Raw genomic sequence first — 25,814 nt, 5'->3', positions numbered from 1 at the left:
ATTGTTTAAACTGCAAAGGTTAAACAAAAAATACCTCCCTCACTCTCATACATTTACAAGGTAGATTAATGAATACCTAGTTATTTGGAAAATATCTCAACAGAAGAATTATTTACCTGACCCGTCTCTTCAAATCTTTTTCTGTCTGCACTGTCAATGACATATATCTGTAAAGTAAAAGAAGGTTACTTCAATAAGCAGAAATGGAAAAAGACAGGGTACCTTCTGCAGAAGGAGCAGTCAGATTTCTCATTAGCACAGCAAACGGAAACTGGCTGAAAAGTCTTACCTCATCTATGGATGCCAAATAAACAAATTAATTAATTAACTGATTGATTAAATACGGATACCCAGAAAATATGCCAAACAAAGCTTCAAAGTAGATGTCAGGAGAGTCAAGCAGGATAAAAATAGGTACATTTATTATACATTCACTAAAAATTCTTGTTTAGATTTACCCTATCAATCCCTGTTACAACTCTATGAGATAGATTTCATTATCTTCCCATTTTATATGTAGATAAACAAAAGCCTAAAGAAATTAAGTATTATGCCCAAATCCTTTTTTTTTAAAGATTTATTTATTTATTTATTCATGAGAGACCCACATAGAGAGAGAGAAGCAGAGACACAGGCAGAAGGAGAAGCAGGCTTCATGCAGGGAGCCCTACGCAGGACTGGGTCTCCAGGATCACGCCCCTGGCCAAAGGTGGCACTAAACCGCTGAGCCACCCAGGCTGCCCAATGCCCAAGTTCTAACAAGACTGGAATTCAAACTCAGGCCTACATGACAGTAAAGTCCACATTGTCAGGAAGGGATAGTTTTTTGAGGCATTTACAAATACCACAGTCCTGGAACATCATGGCTCTGAAAGTACATTCTGCAGTCTTAACTATACACTGATTTCAGGTGCGAAGGGAGGAGACCCACTGATCTCCATTTCATTCCCACCTTCTCAGGCTTGCTGAGACGTTAAAATCAAGTATTGGGAATAGAAAGGGGATAGGCAGGGATCCCTGGGTGGCGCAGTGGTTTGGCGCCTTCCTTTGGCCCAGGGCGCGATCCTGGAGACCCGGGATCGAATCCCACGTTGGGCTCCCGGTGCATGGAGCCTGTTTCTCCTCCCTCTGCCTGTGTCTCTGCCTCTCTCTCTCTCTCTGTGACTATCATAAATAAAATAAAATAAAATTCTTTAAAAAAAAAAAAAAAAGGGCATAGGCTTTGCCAGACCTAAGAGAAGTCTTAAGAGTCACCGTAAATTATAAATCTCAAGCTTTATCTCCCATCACTGAATTTTATTAATTGTGTAAATAACAACAAGGGAAATGAAATAAGACCAAAAGAGAAAAATTATCTATAGTTACAGAACCCAAATACATTAATTATTTTAATTTCTTGTGAAAGTTCCCTTCTAGTTTTTCTTCATAATTAAAAAAGAAAATTATAGATATAATTTTGTTGGCCTTTTAAAAATATTATTTATTTAAGTAATCTCTACAACCCAATGTGAGGCTCCAACTCATGTCAAGAGTCACATGTTCCTCCAACTGAGCCAGCCAGGAGCCCCTTATAGGCCTTTTTTTCCATTAGAGACATATTAAATGTTTTCCCAGTTGCTAATCTTAAAAAATTATCAAATTTGCAAACTTTCTTTAAAGAATTTAAAATTGTTTTTAAACTAATGGCATTATGAAAACACTCCTTTGGGAAAGCATATTCACTTAAAAACAGCAAAAAACAATCTGCAAGCCTCACCTTTACCTCCCTTCAATTACATTAACTGGTACACTGTAATGCACTGTATGCATGTCAAATTCTGTGCTACTCTGAACATTCGCTCTCTTTTGAAAGAAAAAATTCCTTTCCTTGGTGCTCTCTCACTTAGAGTCACTCATACTAAATGTTATACCAGGAACCAAGTTTCAGCTGTTCCTCTGAATACCCTATGTTTCCACCTATGCTTCTTTCATGGAGAATCACAGGAAGAGGAAGGATGGATGTGTTTGGTCTCGGTAATTTTTTTTTTTTTTTTTTGCAGCCTTATTATTGTTGTTGTCAATATTACTGTGACTCAGTGTCAATACATACATTAATGGGCTCTGCCCACAGATACCCCAGATTTGATACCAATTGTCTGATAAGTCAGCACGGAGAACAAGGTGGTAGCTTTGTTTTTTCCCCAGAGGGTCTGGCATTTTTAAAATAGCAGGCATCGTATAAATATAGATGTGGAAAGAAGCAATGCAATGGGAAAGTAAATCTCAATACAAATATAGAATTGATTGGAATTAGTGGGGAGTCTACAGTGGATTAGGATGATCTTCACTCAGGCATCAGTGCAAGAAGATGGGAGGGAAGAAGAAAGGGTTAAGTGATCACTGAGAGGGGGTTTCGGGCTCAGAAGGCTGCCTGAAGGCAGGGAGCAGGTCACCGGGCAAGAAAGAAATTTACCAAGTAAGAAAATCTACTTGGGAGCAAAGGGTGTGAATATGAAGGTAAGAGTGCAAAGAGGAAACTGAGACAAGGCTGAGAAGACAAAGATACAGTTAAGAAATTGATGTTTGATATGATGAAACACAGATGGAGAGAAGGGAGGTTTGGAAAGACGGTTTATTTTTATTTATTTATTTATTTTTAAAAGATTTTATTTATTTATTCATGAGAGACACAGAGAGAGAGAGAGAGAGGCAGAGACACAGGCAGAGGGAGAAGCAGGCTCCATGCAGGGAGCCCGATGTGGGACTCAATCTCGGGTCTCCAGGATCACACCCTGGGCTGAATGCCACGCTAAACCACTGAGCCACAGGGGCTGCCCCAGGAAAGACGGTTTAAATCACAGAAAAGAAAGATCACCAAATGCCAGAATCTGATGGTGGGTGAGAAGACATTTTTAACTTAAAATTGCTAAATTACTTGCTATTTATTGCTTTGACAAGAATTTTTTCATTAAAAGATTCAAAAGAAAAAAATTAAAAAAAAAAAAATAAAAAAATAAAAGATTCAAAAGGAGGAGGCACCTGACTGGCTCCATTGGGGAGCATGTAACTCTTGGTCCCGGGGTCGAGATTTCAAGCCCCACTTTGGGGGTAGAATTTATTAAAAAAAAAAATTCAAAAGGAGGATTTTCCGAAACTACACATAAATTCTTTTTTTTTTTTTTTTTAAAGATATTATTTATTCATGAGAGACACAGAGAGAGAGGCAGAGACATAGGCAGAGTAAGAAGCAGGCTCCCTGCAGGGAGCCCAATGTGGGACTGGATCCCTGGATTCCCGGATCACACCCTGAGCCAAACGCAGATGCTTAACTGCTGAGCCACCTAGGCATCCCTTAAAAATAAGAAAAATTAAAAAAACAAAAACAAAACATTATGGTCTTCAAAAATCAAGTTGCTCCCTCTGCCTACGTCTCTGCCTCTCTCTCTGTGCTTCTCATGAATAAATAGAATCTTAAAAAAAAAAAAGTTACATAAAGCTATTCAAAAATGAAGTTATAATCCACGGCACTTAGAATGATGCTTTACGTAAGCAAAGCCAATTCATATCTTCCTTGGCAGTTGCTTTGAAAGTTTTATTTGGTTGTGGGAGGAAGAGCCAGAGAATATTTTTTTCTTGATGGAAGTTTAACCCAACTCCAGATTACCCAGAGACTAGTTATCCAGCCATGTGAATGGAGGGCTCTTTGTCTCTCCTCTAGTTTCTGTTCTTCTTCCCTCCTGCTGCCACCTTTTGGCCATTTTACTGCTCCTACGTATTTCTCATCAAGAGGGATAGGCAGAGATAAGGAAAGATGACACTCAGAATTGGGCTTTGTATCTTAGCTCCAGGAAAAGTCTAAGAGGAAGTTGAAACTGAGAAATGAGGCTTCTGGGTAATAAGGTTTTTGATTATTTGTGCTCTAGAAGTATTGAGGCTCAAGTGATATCACAGAAACAGTGTAAGTGATGGTTGGTTGAGATCTACCTCACTTGATGTCCTACACTTTGGATATGGAAATGACAAAGTTACTTTGTTTCTATTATGTTGCATCTGAACACAGAACTGATAATAAAGTAAATGGAGCTTAGGAGTAATATGACAATATCTTGAAAAAATTTGTGTATTTTTAATCTATCAAAAAACTGTTACCTTCAGGCCTAAGAGAAATGGAAGATCTTTTGTCCCCTCCCTTCTATGACCCCTCAAGTTTTTTTTCTTAGTCACTTCCCCCAAATCATGAAAGCTGAAGTCAGCAGTTCTCAACATCATCTTCCCTGAGAATACCTGGCACTTTTAGGAGTTGTCCTGACTCTTTCAAACCTCTAGACAATTTAATGCTCACAAGTGGGGTCTGTCAGTCTTTTTCTGTAAGGGGTCAGGTGGTAAATATTTTAGGCTTTGTGGCCTATGTAATCTCTTTCATAACTATTGAACTTTGCTGCTGTAGTGCAAAAGCAACCATAAAAAATCCATAAACAGGGCAGCCTGGGTGGCTCAGCGGTTTAGCGCCGCCTTCAGCCCAGGGCCTGATCCTGGAGACCCAGGATCGAGTCCCACATCAGGCTTCCTGCATGGAGCCTGCTTCTCCTTCTGCCTGTGTCTCTGCCTCTCTCTCTCTCTCTCTCTCTCTCTCTCTCTTTCTGTGTCTCTCATGAATAAATAAAATCTTAAAAAAAAAATCTGTAAACAAGTGGATGTGGCTTTGTTCCAATAGTACTTTATTTATGGACTCTGAACTTTAAATTTCACATTATTTTCATGTGTCATGAAATCTTATTCTTTCAACTTTTCCCCTCAACCATTTAAAATATAAAAACCATTCTTAGCTCAGACTATATAATAATAGGAGGCAGGCTGATTCAGTTTGTCAACACCTCCTCTAAAGTAAGAATTTCTTGGGATTACTTCTTTCTGCCTATGGACAGAAAAGCATTGTTAAAGTTTCCCCTCCCACTGCCATCATGCCTAAGTCAGGGTCTCCCAAAGACCCTGAACAGCTGTGGAGGCTCTTCATGAGAGATTTGAGCTTTGAAACAACTAATGAGAATCTGAGGGGCCATTCTGAGCAGTGGGGAATGCTTATGGCTTATGTAGTAATGAGAGATCCATGACCACCATTAACACCAAGGGCTCCAGAGGCTTTGAGTTTGTCATGTACACCAATGTGAAGGAGGTGGATGCAGCCATGAATGCAAGGCCACATAAGGAAAATGGAAGAGTGTGGGACCAAAGAAGGCTGTCTCAAGATTCTCAAAGGCCTCGTGCCCACTTAACTATGAAAAAGATTTTTGTTGGTGGCATTAAAGAAGACACTGAAGATCATCTAAGAGATTATTATTATTTTTTTAAAGATTTTATTTATTCATGATAGACAAAGAGAGAGAGAGGTAGAGACACAGGCAGAGGGAAAAGCAGGCTCCATGCCAGGAGCCCGACGCAGGACTCAATCCCAGGAGTCCAGGATCACACCCTGGGCCAAAGGCTAGGGCTCAACCAGTAAGCCACCCAGGTGTCCCCAAGAGATTATTTTAAACAGTATGGGAGAACTGAAGTGATTGAGATCATGACTGACTGAGGCGGTGGCACAGAGAGGTTTAGCTTCTGTAACATTTGATGACCATGACTCTGTAGACAAGATTGTCATTCAGAAATCCCATACTGTGAATGGGCACAACTGTGAAGAAAGGAAAGCCCCCTCTAAGCAAGAGATGGCTAGTGCTTCATCCAGCCAAAAAGGTTGGAGTGGTTCTGGAAACTTCAGTGGTGGTCATGGAGGTAGTTTTGGTGGGAATGACAACTTTGGTCATGGAGGGAACTTTAGTGGGTGAGGTGGCTTTGGTGGCAGTCAAGGTGGTGGTGGACACGGCAGCAGTGGGGATGGCTCTTACAGATTTGCTAATGATGGAAGCAACTCTGGAGGTGGCAGAAGCCGTAATGATTACAACAATCAATCCTCAAATTTTGGAGCCATGAAAGGAGGAAATTTTGAATCTTTTTAAAAAATTTTTATTCATTTATGATAGAGAGAGAGAGAGAGAGAGAGAGAGGCAGAGACATAGGCAGAGGGAGAAGCAGGCTCCATTCACCGGCAGCCCGACGTGGGATTCGATCCCGGGTCTCCAGGATCGCGCCCTGGGCCAAAGGCAGGCGCCAAACCGCTGCGCCACCCAGGGATCCCGAAAGGAGGAAATTTTGGAGGCAGAAGCTCTGGGTCTTATGGTAGTGGAGGCCAGTACTTTGCCACACCACAAAACCAAGGTGCCTATGGTGGTTCCAGCAGCTGCAATGGCTATGGCAGTGACAGTGGGTTTTCACTACTGCCAGGAAGCAAAGCTTAGCAGGAGAGGAGAACCAGAGAAGCGACAGGGAAGCTACAGGTTATAACAGATTTGTGGCCTCAGCTAAGCACAGTGGTGGCGGGCCCTATGTGCTACAAAGAAGACATGTTTTAGACAATACTCGTGTATGGGCAAAAAACTAGAGGACTGTATTTGTGACTAATTGCATAATAGGTTGTTTTTGTTTCTGTTCCATGGAAAATATAAAGCATTCCAACAAAAGGTTTTAATGTAGATTTATTTTTTTGCACACATACTGTTGATTGCTAAATGTAATAGTCTGATCATGACACTGAATGTGTCTGTTAAAAAAATAAAGAATTTCTGATTGTACTCTAGAGATAAATGAGAAAAGTTAACCAGGCAATTAATTGTGTCAAGCTTCAACCCTACTCTTCTAGGCAGTGTGGAGACTAGAGTAATAGGTCTTTTTAACCAATAATGAAAGACTATTAAATACAGACAAACTAATATAACCTAACCCATCAACCACTGCCACTCCAAGCTGTTTATGAAACTGGCAGACAGGGCTGAGTCACAAGGCCTTAGAATCTAACCCTGGGGACTCAGCTGTTCCCCCAGACTTGTTTAATCTCAAACGGCACAGGAAAATAATGAAAGGTTAACTCAGAATCCAAAACACTGTCTGGAACTGGCAGCCTAAGGTAGCTGGAGAAAGCTCCTCTGGAGTAGCTCAGAACTGACTTTTACTGGATTGTCCGATTATTCCTGGGCACTCTCAGCTAATAAGTGGTGTAGAATCTGGGTCATGTTACAACTACCTTGCAGTCAGTCTACCCTCAAAGTGTGAGAGCTTGTGCTTTAAAATTACCCTGACCTGTAGACAAGAAAAGTTGAGGCCTCCTTATTTAGCTTCATGGTCATGAATGTCCTTATGTATTACTCTTATTTGGGTTATTTCTTTCAAAGTACCTTAATCTAGCAGATGAACAGACTGAATTGTTATTTCTCTCAGGCACCTGCTTTTTCCTAACTCTTGACTCAAAAAGCACAAGCTCATCCTCCACTAGTTTTATTGAGATATAATTGGCATATGGCACTGTATAAGTTTAAGGTGTACAGCATAATGATTTGACTTGAATCTACAGTTTAATTAATTTAATTTTAAGCAGTTTTTTATTTACAAAATAATTGGATAGTTCTATATACCTATCCCACCTCCATTCCCTCCCCCAGTCTCCCCTAGTAACTTGCATTATTATCTTGCATTAGTGTGATGCATTTCTCACAATTTGTGAACCAGTATTGAACCAATACATCAGGTTCATTCTTTGTATTTTAAAGTTCTATGGTTTTGACTGACCCATATTAACATGTATCCACCTTATAGTTTCATACAGAATAGTTCTGTCACTCTAAAAATCCTCTATATGTCACTTATTCATCTATCCCTCCACTCTCCCCTGGGAATTCTGGCAACCACTAATTTTTTACTTGCAGAGATTTTTACTAAGTTCTATAGTTTGCCTTTTTCAAAATGTCATATAGTTGGAAACGGAGAGTACGTACCCTTTTTCAGACTGACTTTCACTTAGCCATACACATTTAAGTCTCCTCCATGTCTTTTTGGGGCTGAATAGCTCATTTAAAATTTTTTTTCATTTCTTATTAGCAAGAAATAATATTATATAGATGTACACAATTTGTTTATTCATTCATCTACTGCAAGACATCTCAGTTGCTTCCAATTTTTGGTATTATGAATAAAGCTGCTATAAATATTCATGTGCAGAATTTTGTGTGGACATAAGTTGTCATCTAATTGGGTAGACTCCTCGAAGAGTGATTGCTGGATCACATAGTTTGGTAAGATTATACCTGGCTTTGTAAGAAAATGCAAACTGTCTTCCAAAGTGGTGTACCATTTTGCGTTCCCACTGGCAATGAATAGGAGATCCTGTTGTTTTTCCTCTTTGTCAGCATTTTGGATTTTAACCATTCTGGTAGGTATGTAGTGGAATTTCATTGTTTTAATTTTCTGTTTCCTAAGATATTACACACTTTTCATATATTTATCTCTGTATCTTCACTGGTGAGGTGTCTTTTGCCAATTTTTAATTGGGTTGTTTGTTTTCTTATTGTTGAGCTGTGTGTGTGTGTGTGTGTGTGTGTTTTAGAGGGTGGGGAGGGCAGAGAAGGAGACAGAGAATCTTAAGCAAGTTCTATGCCCAATGGAACCCAACAAGGGACTTGATCTCATAACCCTGAAATCATGACCTGAGCCAAAGTCAAGAGTTGGACACTTAACCGAGCCACCCAGGTACCCCTCTTTGTATATTTTAGATATGAGTACTTTATCTGATGTGTTTTTGCAAATATCTTCCCCAGTCTGTGGCTTTATTTTCTTAACAGTGTCTTTCTCAGAGCAGAAGTTTTAAATTCTAATGAAGTGTATCTTATAAATTTTTGTCCATTTCACTTGGCCCTTTTCTAAGCACTGGGGATACAACACTTGGGGCGGGGCAGGGGAAGCAAAGTCCCTATCTTTGTGGACATTACATTCCAGTGGGGAGAAGCGTAATAAATAAGAATATATATATATATATTTTTTTTAAGAATATATTTTTTTAATGAATTTTTTTTGAAGATTTTATTTATTTATTCATGAGAGACACAGAAAGAGAGAGGCAGAGACACAGGGAGAGGGATAAGCAGGCTCCATGCAGGGAGCCCGATGTGGGACTCAATCCCCGGTCTCCAGGATCACGCCCTGGGCCGAAGGAGGCGCTAAACCACTGAGCCACCCAGGCTGCCCATTAAAATATTTCTGATGGTGATGGGTACCAACAGGTCTGATCAAAGAAAAAAAAAAAAAAAAAAAAGCAGAGAAAAATTACATTCCCAGAAAGGTAGGGACAGGAGCCACAATTTTAAATATAGCAATCAGAGAAGGTCTCAGTGGCATAAAGTGACATGTAAGCAGAGACTGAAGAAGGTAGAGAATAAGCCATGAGGATAGCTAAGGATATCTAAGAATCTTAACACTGCAAATAGTAATGACCAAGGCCCTGAGGTGGGAATATGGCTGTGTTGTAGGGACAGAAAGCAGGCCAGTACGGCTGGCACCAAATTAGAAGGGGGAAGACAAGACAGATAAGCCAAGCCAGAAGGCAGGGGGCCTTGTAGGCTATTGTAAGAACTCTAGCTGTATTCTGAGATGGGACAGGATCCCTATGGATATACCTTTGAGAAGAGATTTTCAGGAGGAAAGGCAAAAGCAAGGAGACTAGTGGGGATGACATGGCAATAATCAATGCACAGTAGCAGTGGGCTGGAAAGTAGTGGTCAGATTCTAAAAATATTCTGAAGGTAGAACTCACAGGATTGGCATAGGTCAGAGGTGGGGAGTGAGAAGGAAAGGAGCCAAGGATGACTCCAATACTTTTGGATGAATGGAGCTGTTGTTTACTGAGGAGACTGTAGAAGCAGCAGGTTTTGGGAGGGATGAAGATAGGAATTTGGTTCTGGACATACTGAGGATGAAGGGACTTACTAGCCACTAAAGTAGAGATGTAAAATAGGTAGTTAGCTATATATAAAACTGAGGTTTAGGGGAGAGTTTCTGGTTGAATATAATAGGTTGGGATTCACCAGCATGTAGGTAGTAATTAACGCCTTGAAATTGGATGAGGTCACCTACGCTACAACTTAGAGAAGCAAAGCACTGGCCTGAACTCTGGAGCACTCCAACACTTGGAGGGTAACAAGGGGGAAAATAGCAATGGAGATTGAGGAAGAGTGGCCAGTGAGATACGAGGAAAATCCAAGACAGAATGGTATTCTGGAAAATGGGAAGATAATGTTTCAATGACAGTATGACTGACTTTTATTTGATTTTTTTATTTTTATTTTTTTTTTGCATTTGAAGCAAGTTCTTTTTTTTTTTTTTTTTTTTTTAAGATTTTATTTATTGGGGATCCCTGGGTGGCGCAGCGGTTTAGCGCCTGCCTTTGGCCCAGTGCACGATCCTGGAGACCCAGGATTGAATCCCACGTCGGGCTCCCGGTGTATGGAGCCTGCTTCTCCCTCTGTCTATGTCTCTGCCTCTCTCTCTCTCTCTCTGTGTGACTATCATAAATAAATAAAAAAATTTTAAAAAAAGATTTTATTTATTTATTCATGAGAGACACAGAAAGAGAGAGAGGCAGAGACACAGGCCAAGGGAGAAGCAGGCTCCATGCAGGGAGCCTGACGTGGGACTCGATCCTTGGACTCCAGGGTTACTCCCTGGGCCAAAGGGAGGCACTCAACCGCTGAGCCACCCAGGCATCCCTGACTGACTTTAAAAAGAAATATTTTATTTATTTATTCATGAGAGACAAAGAGAGGCAGAGACACAGGCAGAGGGAGAAGCAGGCTCCATGCAGGGAGCCTGATGTGGGACTGGATCCCGGGACTCCAGGGTCACGCCCAGGGCCAAAGGCAGGTGCTCAACCATTGATCCACCCAGGGACCCCATGACTGACTTTATTAACTGTGCAGCTAGGTCAAGTAAGAGGAAGATGGAAAACCTTAGCAATGGGGAATTCCTGGGGAGCCTGAATGGAGGGTTCAAGAGAGAATGGGAGGAGGAAGTGAGGAGAGAGCTCAGAAAACTCTTCGTTTTAAAGAGAAACTGAGGAATAGGACAGTATCTGGATGGGATACACAGCCAGGACAAGAGGTTTTTTTAGTTTGTTTCTAAAAAAGAGTTGCCACAGGCTGTGTGCATGCTGACAGAATGATCTAGTTGAAAGACACATAGGAAGCAAAAGCAGAGAAAAGTTATTTGAGATGCAAGATGGTTTCTACTGGTAATGGAAGTCACCAACATGGCTGACCTTATGGCAGTTCCTTCTCTATGGGTAGAATTGTAGTAAATGCAGAGTTTCCATTAGGGTTTAATGAAAATAGCATACAGGTTTTTTTACTATCCAAGTTCATGAGACCCTCTGGTTTTAGGCTATGATCACGACAGTGAGTAACTAAGGTAAGGGGAATGACAAAATCACTGGAGTGAAGGTGAATGAACTGAGAGGCTGTGGCGTTGGAGAAATCAAGTATGTGGATAGTGAAATCTTCAAGAATTCTGAAACAGCAGTACTACAGAATGTCACAGAATGTGACAGTGAGCTGGGAGTTAAGATCTTAGTCCCTTCCTGAACAAATGCAGCCTGAGCCAGGGAATCCCCAATGAACAAGGCAGCTGCTTCTACTTTTTTTTTTTTTTTTAAGATTTTATTTATTTATTCATAGAGACACACACAGAGAGAGAGGCAGAGACACAGGCAGAGGGAGAAGCAGGCTCCATGCAGGGAACCCAATATGGGACTCCAATATGGGACTCGATCCCGGGTCTCCAGAATCACACCCCGGGCTGCAGGCGGCGCTAAACCGCTGCGCCACTGGGGCTGCCCTGCTTCTACTTTTGGACAGTTAAAACGATAGGAGACTTCTTCCATACTCTGAGCTAAACTCTACCACTTAATATTCCCCAAATTGCTCCTCACCCAGTCTTCTAGAACTCTTCATGATGAGACAGAGAACTCTCTTGCTCAAGATAGCTCTTGAAGCAACTGAAAATAGTTCCAAGTTTCTTTTCTAGGAAAAATATCTGGGGATATTCTCAGTCGGTTAAGTAGCTGCCTTTGGTTCGGGCCATGATCCCATGGATCCGGGATCAAGTCCCATGTTAGGCTCCTTGCTCGGTAGGGAGTCTGTTTCTCCTTCTCCCTCTGCCCCTCACTCTGCTTATGCGCTCTCTCTCAAATAAATACAAAAATCTTTTTTTAAAAAAACGGGTGAAGAACATCTGTTGTTCAGCCATTTCATATGCATCATTATTTCCAGGACTTCCACCCTCTTGATTGGCTCTTTGGGATACTCTTGTTGATTTCCTTGGGATAATGGAGTTAGTGGCACTATCTTCTGATTTCCCTTCTGATATTCAGATCACTACGTGAAATTAATAAATACTTTATTTTGCCAAGGTGGGTGTGGGCACAACATTGTCACTGAGCAAAAGCAAAACTCTTATACAAACCATACAAAAATGTTTCTCATAATCTGCAGCCTTCTGCTAGCCCTAAATTCATAGTGACTTATAGTAGTGGAATTACTGACAACAAAGAACATTACAGTTAATATTTCCTAACACACTGCAGAAAATATTATGAATTAGTGCATTAGAAGGAGTACTTACGAGAATATCAGTATTTTCAAAATAATTTCTCCAGTATGGTCTGATTTTTCTCTGTCCACCTATGTCCCATACATTCAGTTTAAAACCTTGAGATTGTACACTTTTGATGTTAAAACCCTGAAAGAGAGGCAAAACACCAAGCTTTATTAAGCTTTAGATCATAGTTCTGACAAAGTTATATTTAACAGCTGTGTTATTTATTAATTATGAGGTACTCTGCCAGATGTGATACTGGTAATATTGAAAATTGTCTGCTATGATAGGGAAGAAAGAAATGGGTTTTTATATGCTTACTTCAGGTTTGGAGTCACTGTTAATATTAACGTGACAGTTTCTCTAGTAAGTGTACACACATGCACGTGTGCACGCACACACACACAAAACTGCTGAGGACAACTTGGAATGAGTTCTAATAATCAACAAAGACTACACCTTCTGATGGATCCTCAAGATGATAACATTTAATAGAACATTACATTTAACTAACAAAAAAAAACAGAAGCTGAATCTGCAGATTCAACAGAACAGAACAAATCCTGAGTTTAAAAAGAGGCAAGAGGGATCCCCGGGTGGTGCAGCGGTTTAGCGCCTGCTTTTGGCCCAGGGCGCGATCCTGGAGACCCGGGATCGAATCCCACATCGGGCTCCCGGTGCATGGAGCCTGCTTCTCCCTCTGCCTGTGTCTCCGCCTCTCTTTCTCTCTCTCTCTCTCTCTCTCTCTGTGTGACTATCATAAATAAAAAAAATAAATAAATAAATAAAAAATAGAGGCAAGAGCTACTGGAAGATAGGATTCTTTAAGAAATTTCTTTATATGGATCAAATCAGGAAAAAGAAGGAGCTGAAGTTAGGACACTATGGGAGAAGCTGGTTTATAAATGGACTATTAGCCCAATGAGGAAGGGATGGCCTGCTAGAACAGCATGTTCAAACTCTGAAGTGGGGCCCTCAGTTATTTTTTTATTTTTATTTTTTTATTTTTATTTTTTTGGGTGGGCCCTCAGTTATAAGCAGTGATGAAAATAAACATGAAGGCATTGGAAACTGTTCTTTCATAAGCATCTCTGATGAACTTGAAAATATTCATTTCTCAGGACAGTGACTCAAGGTGGAACTCTGGGAAAGGTGCACAAATCAGGGGCAGGTGGAGCTGGGAGTTGGTGTGCAGAGAAACAAATTAACAAGACCTCTGGGGTTTGGAGAAAAGGCATTTCGTGAGCAATAATTAAAAAAAATATTTTTCTGAGAATGATATAGTGAAATCAAGACTTGAAAAATCCAATCAATAGATTGCTACCACAAAAGTGACATTTCATCCAGGATAGCTGGAGGGAAGTGGGCCTGGGGATGTCTCCATAAACATTTGCCTCACCTGGCAGCTTGCCAACACTACTGCCTAGTGCAGAAGGACAAGGCACAATGTGACAGTACAGAGCACTGCCACCCAATTTCCACTGAGGATAAATGGGCACTAGGGAATACCTGGGGATGATGCTGACTATAGCTCCTGTAAGATGTCACAACTGAATAAATTAGAAGTTTAAGAACTCCAAAGGGAAGTGGCTTAAGTTTATTGTAAATGGCAGCTTCATTCTGACTCACTGACAAAACCACTTTTGTGCACTTAAAAATTGTACACTTAACTACAAGATTAAATGTCAAAGCCAGTAATGTCAAATCTTTATGGAGTGAAGCAGAAGATAAATAAGAGTAGCTCCTAGAATTTGACTATATGTATCAACTGCCTTAAAATTCTAATAGTCATCAAAAGAAAAGAAATCTATTAAGACCAACAAATCTAAGAAATTATTCTAAGGAAATAATAATGGGTGCAAACATTTAGAAATTTAAATACATATTTACATATATAACAGTAGGAACATGTTCAAGATGTATTATTCAGTGAAAATGATGATATGGGGATCCCTGGGTGGCGCAGTGGTTTAGCGCCTGCCTTTGGCCCAGGGCGCGATCCTGGAGACCCAGGATCGAATCCCACGTCAGGCTCCCTGCATGGAGCCTGCTTCTCCCTCTGCCTATGTCTCTGCCTCTCTCTCTCTCTCTCTGTGGTGACTATCATAAATAAATAAAATTAAAAAAAAAAGAAAATGATGATATGATATATTCTTTGAGTCATTTTTATTTTATTTTATTTATTTATTTATTTATTTATTTATTTATTTATCATTTTTATTTTAAATATATGCATCATAAGGGTGCCTGAATGGCTTAGTTGCAGCATAGCGTGCAACTCTTGATCTCAGGGTTATAAGTATGAGCCCCATGTTGGGTGTAGAGATTAATTAAAAATAAAATCTTTAAGGGACGCCTAGGTGGCTCAGTTGGTTAGGCATCCAAATCTTGGTTTTGGCTCAGGTCATCATCTCAGGATCATGAGATTCAGTTCCACGTCAGCCTCTGTGCTCAGTGCAGAGTCTGCTTGAGATTCTTTCCCCTCCCTCTCCCTCAGCCTACACTCATATTATCTTTCTCTAAAATAAAAAAAATCTTAAATAAATAAAATCTTTAAATAAACCCATCACATACATACATAGAAAAAAATGGATACATTCTTAAATGTTAACAGTGGCAAAAATTTTTTTTTAACAGTGGTTATGTCTGGGCACTATAGGTGATTTCTAGTTTTGCAATTTTACAAATGTTTTACAAATTTACTATAATGAGCACCTATTACTTTTTCTAATATAAAACAAAAATGCAAAGCTTGGTTGTTGTTTTTTTTAATCTTAAAAGATTTTATTTTAAAATAATCTCTACACCCAATGTGGGGGTTAAACTTAACAACTTAACAACCCTGAGATCAAGAGTCACATGTTCTTCTGATTAAGTCAGCCAGGCTGAAAGCTTGGTTTTTTTTTTTTGTTTTTTTTTTAAGATTTTATTTATTCATGAGAGACACAGAGAGACAGGCAGAGGGAGAAGCAGGCTCCATGCAGGGAGCCTGACGGGGGACTCGATCCAGGTCTCCAGGATCACACCCTGGGCTGAAGGTGGCGCTAAACCCCTGAGCCACCTGGGCTGTCCTGCAAGCTTGTTTTTAAAGAGTAAGTATGGGGGCACCTGGGTGGCTCAGTGAATTAAGCACCTAACTCTTGATCCCAGCTCAGGTCTTTTTTTTTTTTTTTAATTTTTTATTTATTTATGATAGTCACAGAGAGAGAGAGAGAGGCAGAGACACAGGCAGAGGGAGAAGCAGGCTCCATGCACCGGGAGCCCCACGTGGGACTCGATCCCAGATCTCCAGGATTGCGCCCTGGGCCAAAGGCAGGTGCCAAACAGCTGCGCCACCCAGCTCAGGTCTTGATCTCAGGGCTCTGAGTTTAAGCCCCACGTTGAGCTCCACACCCAGTTACTTAAAAATAACCAAAAAAGGGGGGCACCTGGGTGGCTCAGTTGGTTAAGCTTTGGACTTTTGATTTTGGCTCGGGTCATGATCTCAGGGTCATGAGATCCAGCTTCCTATTTGGCTCTGCACTCAGTTGGGAGTCTGAGATTCTCTCACTCTGCCCCCCCACCCCCACCCCGGTTCGTGTACATGCATGTTTTCTCTCTCTTTCAAATAAAGAAATTTTATTTTATTTATTTATTTTTAAAATATTTTATTTATTTATTCATGAGAGACACACACACAGAGGCAGAGACACACGCAGAGGGAGAAGCAGGCTCCAGGCAGGGAGCCCAACGCGGGACTCAATCCCAGGTCTCCAGGATCACGCTCTGAGCTGAAGGCAGGCGCCAAACCGCTGAACCACCCCGGGATTCCCACAAATAAAGAAATTTAAAATAAAATAAACTAAAATAAACATGAAACCTTCACATCATATAATGACAAAGTCACCTATAATACATCAAATAACGCCTGAAAGTTAGAATTGGAACTTTGAACCCATAACTTAAGAGTTCATTTCCATGTTCACGGTGCTGGCCGTTCTCATTTTAGTGATACTCTTAAGAGATACAGCCTACTGCTAATACTCAATTAAAAAGAAAAAAAATCCTAGACTTTTCTTTTTCTGGCAGAAATCCTGACACAGTAATATGTGTTTTTAGCCCTTCTAGGCTAGACTACTGTAATTTGCTCCTCCTTAGGCTATACATTAAATTTGTTCAGAAGCTGTAAAATTGCTCATTTGGTAGCAATTGAAATGACTTTTCTGCAAAAAGTTGCAGATCAGTAAGACTCCCAAGCTGTGAAGTACACACACCAGCACAGCCATTCAAACCTGACACCAAACTCGTATCACAGTACAGTGATGGAAAATGCTAAAAAAAAAACCCTCTGGTTTTGCTAAAACCTCTAATGCTCAAATACTTTAAAGTGACTAAGACCAAAAAGGCTGTCCTCTAGTTAGGAAACCCAATGAGTTGGGCAAAGGTCAAGCTTTCTCAGGATTTCCTACAGGGAAGGAGGTCTAAAGAAAGAGGTCTAAAGGAGGAGGGTTGTTCCACTTAGGATCTGTCTTTCAACTTCCACACTGGCAGCACCACCGTTGCCTTATCCTTTGTATTTTTTTTTGCTTAGCCTTAGGAAAGAGGCTGGATTAAAAAATATAGGTTATTTTTTAATTAAAAAAAAGATATATATTTATTAAATCTGAAAAATGCACCCTAAAATATTAACAGTAGTTTTTCTCACGGTATTGGGTTTTTTTCTTTTATACTTTCTGTATTTTCTACACATATTAATTTCATAGTGAGAAGATTAAGTTATTTTTTAAAAGTAATCACTTAGAGCTGAGGGAATTGACTGTCTTGATATATACATATGCTTATTTAAATTCTTTTTTTTTTTTTTTTTTATGATAGTCACACAGAGAGAGAGAGAGAGAGAGAGGCAGAGACACAGGCAGAGGGAGAAGCAGGCTCCATGCACCGGGAGCCCGACGTGGGATTCGATCCTGGGTCTCCAGGATCGTGCCCTGGGCCAAAGACAGGTGCTAAACCGCTGCGCCACCCAGGGATCCCTTAAATTCTTTATTTAAAAATTGGTAAAAAAAAAAATTGGTAAAATAGACATAATATCTACCATTTTGACCAGTGTAGAAGTGTAGAATTTAAGTGTAGAATTCAGTAGTACTAAGTGCATTCACACTGTTGTGCCACCATTACCACCAGCCATCCATAGAACCTTTTTCAACTTACAACACTGACCCTCTGCACCCATTAAACAATGACCCTTCCAATCTCCCCTGTCTCCAACGCCTGGTAACCACAATTCTATTTTCTGTCTGAATGAATCTGACTACTCTAAGAACCTTATATCTATGGAATCTCTTGACATATTTTTGAAATCTTGTATTATTTTTAAATTGTATAACTTTTCTCATTAACACTTTTTTTAAAAAAGATTTTATTTGAGAGAGAGAGAGAGAGAGAGGGAGAGAGCGAGCATACAAGCAGGGCAGAGGGGCAGAGGGAGAAGAAGAAACAGGCTCCCCATGAGCAGGGAGCCCGCCGTGGGACTCGATCCCAGGATCCCGGGATCACGACCTGAGTCAGAGGCAGACACTCAACCAATGGAGTCACCCAGGTGCCCCTCATAACACAACTTGAGAGTGTACAAAACCATATTTCCCATTTTGTCTTCCATATGGCTATGATTACTTCCCATAAGTCACACAAGCACCTGGGGCCAGGGAAGTGCTTACCTGTGTAGGTGTAATGTGGCTGATGTCTTCAGATGCAAGCTGCTTCAGAAGAGTGGTCTTGCCAGCATTATCCAAGCCCAGGAGAAGGATTCTCACCTCCTGGTCTGGTGCACTTTTCAATTTGCGCAAAATTGAGAGCAAGCCCTTAAACAACCATGAAGAAGAGAGATTACTTTTGGGGCACTGACTTTGATGTTATTAGGTATAAGAATATCTTCTCCTTGACAAAAGTTCTTGGTTGTAGAGAGCTCATAGTATATTCCAGTTCAATGTCACTTATTTCATTTGCTTCCACCTTCTAAGTTTTGGCAGAAGTACTTCAATAAATTCAGCAACTCAATAAATGGCATGGCTTATTTCCATTCCTATTAATCCAGTTTAGCAGTCACTCCACATCTTCTGTGAGTATGAACTACTACTCAACTCATGTTCCTAAAGCCTTTCATATACACTTAGAGCATGCATCATATCAGACTATAGATAATTGATTTTTGTGTTTCTCTCCTAGAGTGAAGTTTCTTGCAGGTAAGAGTTATAGCTTTGGTCTCCCACAATGCCTGGCACTTATTAGTTGTTGAATTAAATACAACTACCCACCCAAGCAAGTACAAGATTTTATGGTGCTACACACACACACACACACACACACAGGAAAAAAAAGTTGTATAAAATTGTTTAAGACTTTATTTCAGTTTACATTTAAGACTTCGTTACTCGGGATCCCTGGGTGGCGCAGCGGTTTGGCGCCTGCCTTTGGCCCAGGGCGCGATCCTGGAGACCCGGGATCGAATCCCACATCAGGCTCCCGGTGCATGGAGCCTGCTTCTCCCTCTGCCTGTGTCTCTGCCTCTCTCTCTCTCTCTCTCTGTGACTATCATAAATAAATAAAAATTTTAAAAAAAAAAATAAAAATAAAAATAAAAAAACTCCAAAACTCTATCACCATCTAATTTTCACAAGACCCTTATAAGTGCATGGTATAACTTATGTTTTTTCAGATGAAGAATCGGATATATCAGAGAAGTTAGAGAATTGTCAAAGTCAGTCATAAAGAATAAAATTTAACCAGGTATTTCTGACTAGTAATATAATATTTGTTTCTTGCTTTTATTATTTTTTAATGGCTAGAAATAAACCATATTGCTTTTTAGCTACAAACATAAGAAAAATTGTATAAGATAGTTATTTGTTGCATCCTGCAGCTGACAATTTTGTTCCAATGAGGCATGAGTTACAACAAGAATCAAAGAATTCCACAGTTTAAAGGGCATATAATCTAATCTCCCAGCTCAAGCAGAAATTCCTTCAAGCTGTCTTAGAATTATATAAAATGGTTATATATTTTTTTATCCATATTGCACCCGGCAATAATTCAAACCAGTCTGTTCACTAAGATCAAATAACATTTCTGTGAAATAATTCTCAACAATTGAGTCTTTGGACAATGATATGCAAATATGCATAATTATTAAGAATTCCTTCCTGTCTCAGAGACTCTTTGTTTACCACTTCTAGTATTCTGTATTTGCACTGACTTGCTAAGGATTACATTAACCTCTCTGTGCCTTAATTTTTTCCAGCAATAAAATGGAAGATTTAGTTTAAGACAGAAAGACAAATTCTATACCAAAAGATTTAGGGAAAAGTGATTGAATAGATTTCAAACAAACAAAAAGATAGGCAGGCCTTCTCCTTCTTCTTCTTCTTCTTTTTTGGCATGACATTTTTCTTTTGTTTTTATCTTATCTGGCCTTGAATACTTTGACACCATTCCTTTTTTAAAACTATATTTATGAGAAGTCTCCCTGGCTTCTATTAGCTACATTGCAATCACTCATTTATAATACCACCTTTCAGAACAGTTAAAATTAGAATTCTGAGATCCTCAGGGGACTGGTAATATAAAAAGGCTAGAACAGGGAAAACACATGGTACTACTCATCCTGAGTTCTTGATTAGATGTCCTCATTACCTTTTCCAATAAAATTAAAAAATAACCAGAATTTATCACATCAGTACATGAAACAACAGTACAGGTAAAATTCTCATGCATTATCTATGAGTGTAGAAATCATGAAAGGTATTTCTATAAAATACTTTGAAGGTTCAAAATGAATGTTTTAGGTTTTTCCTTATGTGTCTCTTCTTTTAAAACAAATTTGTAAATAAAAATACTATTTCTGGGACTCCTGGGTGGCTCAGTGGTTGAGAGTATGCCTTTGGCTCAGGGTGTGATCCCGGAGTCCTGGGATTGAGTCCCACATCAGGTTCCCCTCGAGGAGCCTGCTTCTCCTTCTGCCTATGTCTCTGCCTCTGTGTGTGTGTCTCTCATGGATAAATAAATAAATAAAATCTTAAAAAAAAATAGTCTCTGCAGGCTGAGACTTTTTTTTTTAATTTAAGATTTATTTATTTATTCATGAGAGACAGAGATAGGCAGAGACATAGGCAGAGGGAGAAGCAGGCTCATGCAGGGAGCCGGATGTGGGACTCGATCCCAGATTCTGGGATCAGGCCCTGAGCTGAAGGCAGACACTCAACCGCTGAGCCACCCAGGAGTCCCAGGCTGAGACTTTTTGTACACTCATTATATTTGAAATTGAATAATGAAGAGAAAGTAATCTCTATTCATCTTAAAAGGAGAGAAGCAAAGCACAGAAAACCATTCTAACTATACCTAAACTTTATTAACCTAATGGTATAAAAAATAATACTTTTATATTTCTAATGCATGATTTTCATTATTGGGAAACAATAACTTTATATGCTTCACCTTCAAGTGAAATTACGGAGAAATGGAAAGTTCAGCTACTATTTTTTTCTATCATAATGATAAATGGCATCTGAAGCGTGGTCTAGGGAAGACAAATGCAAATACAGTACAGCATCATATTAACCCAACACTGAGGACAGGGGATCACAGGATTATCAGGGTTTGCTAAATAGGGAAGAGGATATTTATAGATATCAGAGTTCTGACTGAAAGGTACAAAGTAAGCTGATTTAAGAGGCTGGAGGAAAGAGAGCAGAGTAAGTCTATGTTTCTAAACATAAATGTCCATACTTTATTCTAAATGTCAAATGGAAATAGCCATTAGAAATTAATTTTATTATGGGGCTGAGTTTTGCAGTATAGATACAAGGAAACAAATTTTTAAAGTGCATTTTTGGGTAAAATACCCATTCATTCATTCCTTCATTCACATTAAATACCCACAATGTGCTCCAAGTACAATGGAGAGAAACAGACATGGTTTCTATGTTGGATTTGTACTCCTATGACATTAAAGGCAATTTAAGAAATCAGAACTTTAGTTCATTGTATAAAGTCTATTATCAGTATGTGTGCATATAAGTTATCTGCACCCTGGTGGACAGAAGTGGTCTGACTCAGTCATAAAACATCTGGACAAACTTTCTACAGGCAAATTATGAATAGATGTACTATTGACTGCAGATATTTTATCTGCCTCAAAATCAGCTTAAACTCAGCTACTGGCAGAGGCATGGTGCACTGACCTAAAATGATACAAACTAGGTCATTTAAAGAAACTGGGGTGGTAGAGGGTGAGAGAAGAATGTCATAGTGGATGGAAAGTGTACTTGGCTGTGAGGAGCAGTTAAAATTTAAATATTAAAATTAGTAAGCCAGGGACGTCTGGGTGGCTCGGTGGTTGAGTGTCTGCCTTTTGGTCCAGTACGTGATCCTGGAGTCCTGGGATCAAGTCCCACATCGGGTTCCCTGCATGGGGCCTGCTTCTCCCTCTGCCTGTGTCTCTGCCCCTCTCTTTGTGTCTCTCATGAAAAAGTAACTAAAATCTTAAAAAAAAAAATTAGTAAGCCAACTATCAAGTACATGTACTCCCCATAACTAGCTTAAGTGTAACTGACTTCACTGTATTTAACCTCTTTAACAAAAAATTATGCCGCTCAGGGAGACCTTATTAACTTCCAGGAACTCCTATAGTTTTGATAGGGAGAACCTCACCCAAACCTGTCTTCTTTCTCTTCACCTCCCTATTAAATAAATACAATGTTTCCTGAGGAACAAAATATGACATTTCTTCAGAAGAGTGGGTTCCCATCTCACCAGAGTCCTAATAAAAACACTGGTGGGGGGCGGGGGGGAGCACCTGGCTGGCTCAGTTGTAGACCGTGCAACTCTTCTTTTTTCTTTTTAAGATTTTATTTATTTATTCATGAGAGACACACACAGAGAGAGGCAGAGACACAGGCAGAGGGAGAGGCAGGCTGCGTGCAGGGAGCCCGACATGGGACTCGATCCCTGGTCTCCAGGATCACACCCTGGGCTGAAGGCGGTGCTAACCGGCTGAGCCACCCGGGCTGCCCTAGACCATGCAACTCTTGATCTCTAGGTCGTGAGTTCAAGCCTCACACTGTCAGTAGAGATTACTAAAAAAAAAATAAACTTAAAAAAAAAAAAAGAGAGAACATTATGGGTTTTAATTTCATAGACTTGACTTCACCCTTCTTACATGTGTAACCCTGGGCATCTAGAAAACGGGAACAATACCTGGATCTTAAGAAAAATGCTATGAGGGGATCCCTGTGTGGCTCAGTGGTTTAGCGCCTGCCTTTGGCCCAGGATGTGATCTTGGAGTCCCGGGATCAAGTCCCACGTCAGGTTCCCGGCATGGAGCCTGCTTCTCCTTCCTCCTGTGTCTCTGCCTCTCTCTCTCTTTCTCTATGTCTATCATAAATAAGTAAATAAATAAATCTTAAAAAAAAAAAAAGAACTTAAAAAAAAAAAAAAAAAGAAAAATGCTATGAAGCCACGCCTGGATGGCTCAGTGGTTGAACGTCTGCCTTTGGCCCAGGGTGTGATCCTGGAGTCCTGGAATCAAGTCCCACATCAAGCTCCCTGCATGGAGCCTGCTCCTCTCTCTGCCTATATCTCTGCCTCTCTCTCTCTATCTCTCATGAATAAATAAAATCTTTAAAAAGAAAAATGCTATGAAGATTAAGCAAAGTAATGTATGTAAAACATTACATATGTAGTAGGCACTCAAAGCAGTACTTATGTTGTTTTAACTTTTCACTGACCATTTTCTGACCATAAACACAATTTTGAAAACAATCTTCAGTAATTTTTTTAAAGAATTAAAAAAAGCCACCCGGTGTCCCAAGGAACAATCTTCAAATGCTTAACATGCTTGATAACTACCACTAGGTTCATGTATGTAGAAAGTACTCCATACATAATTCCTGAGTGAAGGAGTCATCTGTTAAATAGCAGTGATTACTTAAGCACTAACATTACTGTCATCTTAGTATTTCACCAAAGACTTGCTATCAAAAGGCAAGGGTAAGATAGATGGCTAAATGTTTGGAGAAAACATTTAGGTTTTTAGATAAAAAATAAAATGTATTAGTTCCAGCTGAGAGTTTAAAAAACAAAAACAAAAACCTGGACTCAGTCTTTAGTTGTACAGTTATCACAGGGATTGGTGGGATACCAGATGTGACATACTTAATCACACCACTGATGGTTTAAATTCTATGTTCCACTTTCAGTTCTAAGAATAGCTTACACTTTTGGAGATTAAAAAAAAATGTATTTTGGAACCAGATAAAGAATCCAGAATTATTTGCCCTAATTTCACATTGTTCATTTTAGGAAAAAATAAAGACAAAATCTGTCTTGATCAATGAACACAACAGTTGTATACAGTAGTGCTATAGCACTGTCAATTTGCTGTATACAGTGTCAATTTGTACCTGGAAACATGAGCAGTGGTTAATTTATTGTGGCCAGTAATTACAAGTTAAACAATCATGAAATTACACAGTCCACCTAATTGATAAACCGGGAAAAGTTAGCCAACTCTCATGTGTTTCTCATTTATGATGGTATCTCATTCTCTGTTGGCTTGGTATGTTTCTTTCATTCCAATTCTAGTTATTTTCTGTGTAAATATTTATGTCTGTATTCATTTGTTGAGAAAAATTTCGCCTTTAAATGGACAGCTCATGTATAAATGATTAATAAAAAGAAAACATGTAAAAATCTGTTTAGCCTGCGGTTAATAAAACTGCAATGTAGCAAGTGTGAAATGTGATTGGCAACTTCAGATCAAGTAATTCTTCTTTAGCAACCTGACAATGTAAAATCAATTCTTTTTCCTATCAAAATTTACTCATTAGAATACCAAAGGTGCGTACTCCCCCCCCCCCCCCCAGTCTTTTCTTCATAAATTAATGAACATGGTTCGACATTTCTGAAAGTCAAAAGGTACGGCGGGTGGGGAAGTAACTGTGAGTGCCTGGCTCTGTGCAGTTGGTAAGCCAATCAACCTATTCTAAATGCTTCAAAGTCAATTTTGCTTTGACTTGCTCTAAAACTACTCAATTCCATTTCAATACCCTCCAACCAACTGCACAAAAATCAACAAGGAATAACATGTCAACGGTCAAATCTGTCACGCATCATAATTCATAATCTAGGGAAAGCTTTAATTAGGTCTGACAGAGGAAAGCCAATTGATAGCCACTCCAGTTTTAACTTCCCATACTTCTTAGGTTGGAGATCCTGAGGTGAGATTATGATCTCAGGTTCTGGAGTGGTCATATGCAAAAGGCTGCAACAGGTTTGAAATGAAATACTTAGGACCGGGCAGCAAATTTGTCTCCATCAACACGGATTAGATACTGAAGGGAACGTCGATCATCGCCAACAACCAGACTTTACAGAACTCTCAGCAAATGAATAACTCGTCGCTGCAGAAGTGCGCCTGCCACGGAGACACCCAGACGGCGTAAAACCCGCCAGGCATCCCTTCTGAGCCGTACCTCTTTGTATCCTGGGATTTACACCCCTCCCCCCAGAGGCCCGCACTCCTCGAGGAAGAGGACAGCTAGGCTACCATCTCCCCTGGTACCGCGAGGGCGACCTCAAAGACAGTAGCGCAGACCCTTCTTCCCGCTTCTGGCCGGACCCCAGCGGACCCACTTTCCAGCGGTGTGGGGAGGCCGATTCCCTAGGAAGATCTAAGCCTGCATGCGGAGGCTGCTTTCCGCAGTTACTCGGATCCGCCCTCATCTCAGTCCTTAGTACTGATGGAGCCCCGGCTCTGTACCGGGATAGCCACGCAACCTTCCAGCCCCTTCCCCTAGTTCGGACTGGCTGCAAGCCCCGCCTTCCCCCCCAGGCCCAGGTCTCCTTCCAAGGGCCCACCCTCCGCTCCCCGCTGCCCCCTGAAACCAATCCAGGATCCAGGCAGCAGGCTCCCATTCCCTCCTTGGCTTCAAGCGCAGTGCCCCGCCCTGGGCCTGGGGACGGGAGGGGGGTGACCGGCCAGCTCCGGAGGGGCCCGGGCCCCCACACTCACCATCCTCCCGCCGAGTCCCTCCTCCTCCACCTCCGCCTCCTCCTCCTCCTCCTCCTGCCTCCCGGTTACCAGGGGCAACTGCTGCGGCACCGCCCCCGACGTCCCTCGCACGCACAGTGGAGGAGCAAGGCACTCGTACGGGGCGGGGTCCAGCTCCGCTTTCCTCAAGTGCGCAAGCGCGCCAAAGTGCCCGCCCACTGCGCGGGCGGGCTGCTGGAGCGCCCGGAGGCGGCTGCCTGCGGGTGGGGGCCCCGCGACTGGCTAAAGCTCGCCCACG

The 25,814-nt window shown here is 40.7% G+C and overlaps 1 protein-coding gene across 1 annotated transcript in view; it reads right to left on the bottom strand.

The window, feature by feature from the left end:
• The window catches only part of ARL3 (ADP ribosylation factor like GTPase 3), a 36,556-nt gene extending 10,861 nt beyond the window's left edge, over window positions 1-25,695 (bottom strand). The window contains exons 1-4 of the mRNA XM_041743919.1: window positions 25,538-25,695; window positions 18,189-18,332; window positions 12,520-12,636; window positions 117-167 (exon numbers count right to left, since the gene is read on the bottom strand). Of these exons, the coding sequence (XP_041599853.1) occupies window positions 117-167; window positions 12,520-12,636; window positions 18,189-18,332; window positions 25,538-25,540 (315 nt within the window). The 5' untranslated portion in view covers window positions 25,541-25,695. The remainder of the gene's footprint in view (window positions 1-116; window positions 168-12,519; window positions 12,637-18,188; window positions 18,333-25,537) is intronic.
• Window positions 25,696-25,814: the final 119 nt, after the last annotated feature.

Source organism: Vulpes lagopus, chromosome 2, assembly GCF_018345385.1.
Source record: "Vulpes lagopus strain Blue_001 chromosome 2, ASM1834538v1, whole genome shotgun sequence".
NCBI lineage: Eukaryota > Metazoa > Chordata > Mammalia > Carnivora > Canidae > Vulpes > Vulpes lagopus.
Note: the sequence above shows the minus strand (reverse complement) of the source record. Positions and strands in the feature narration are given on the sequence as shown.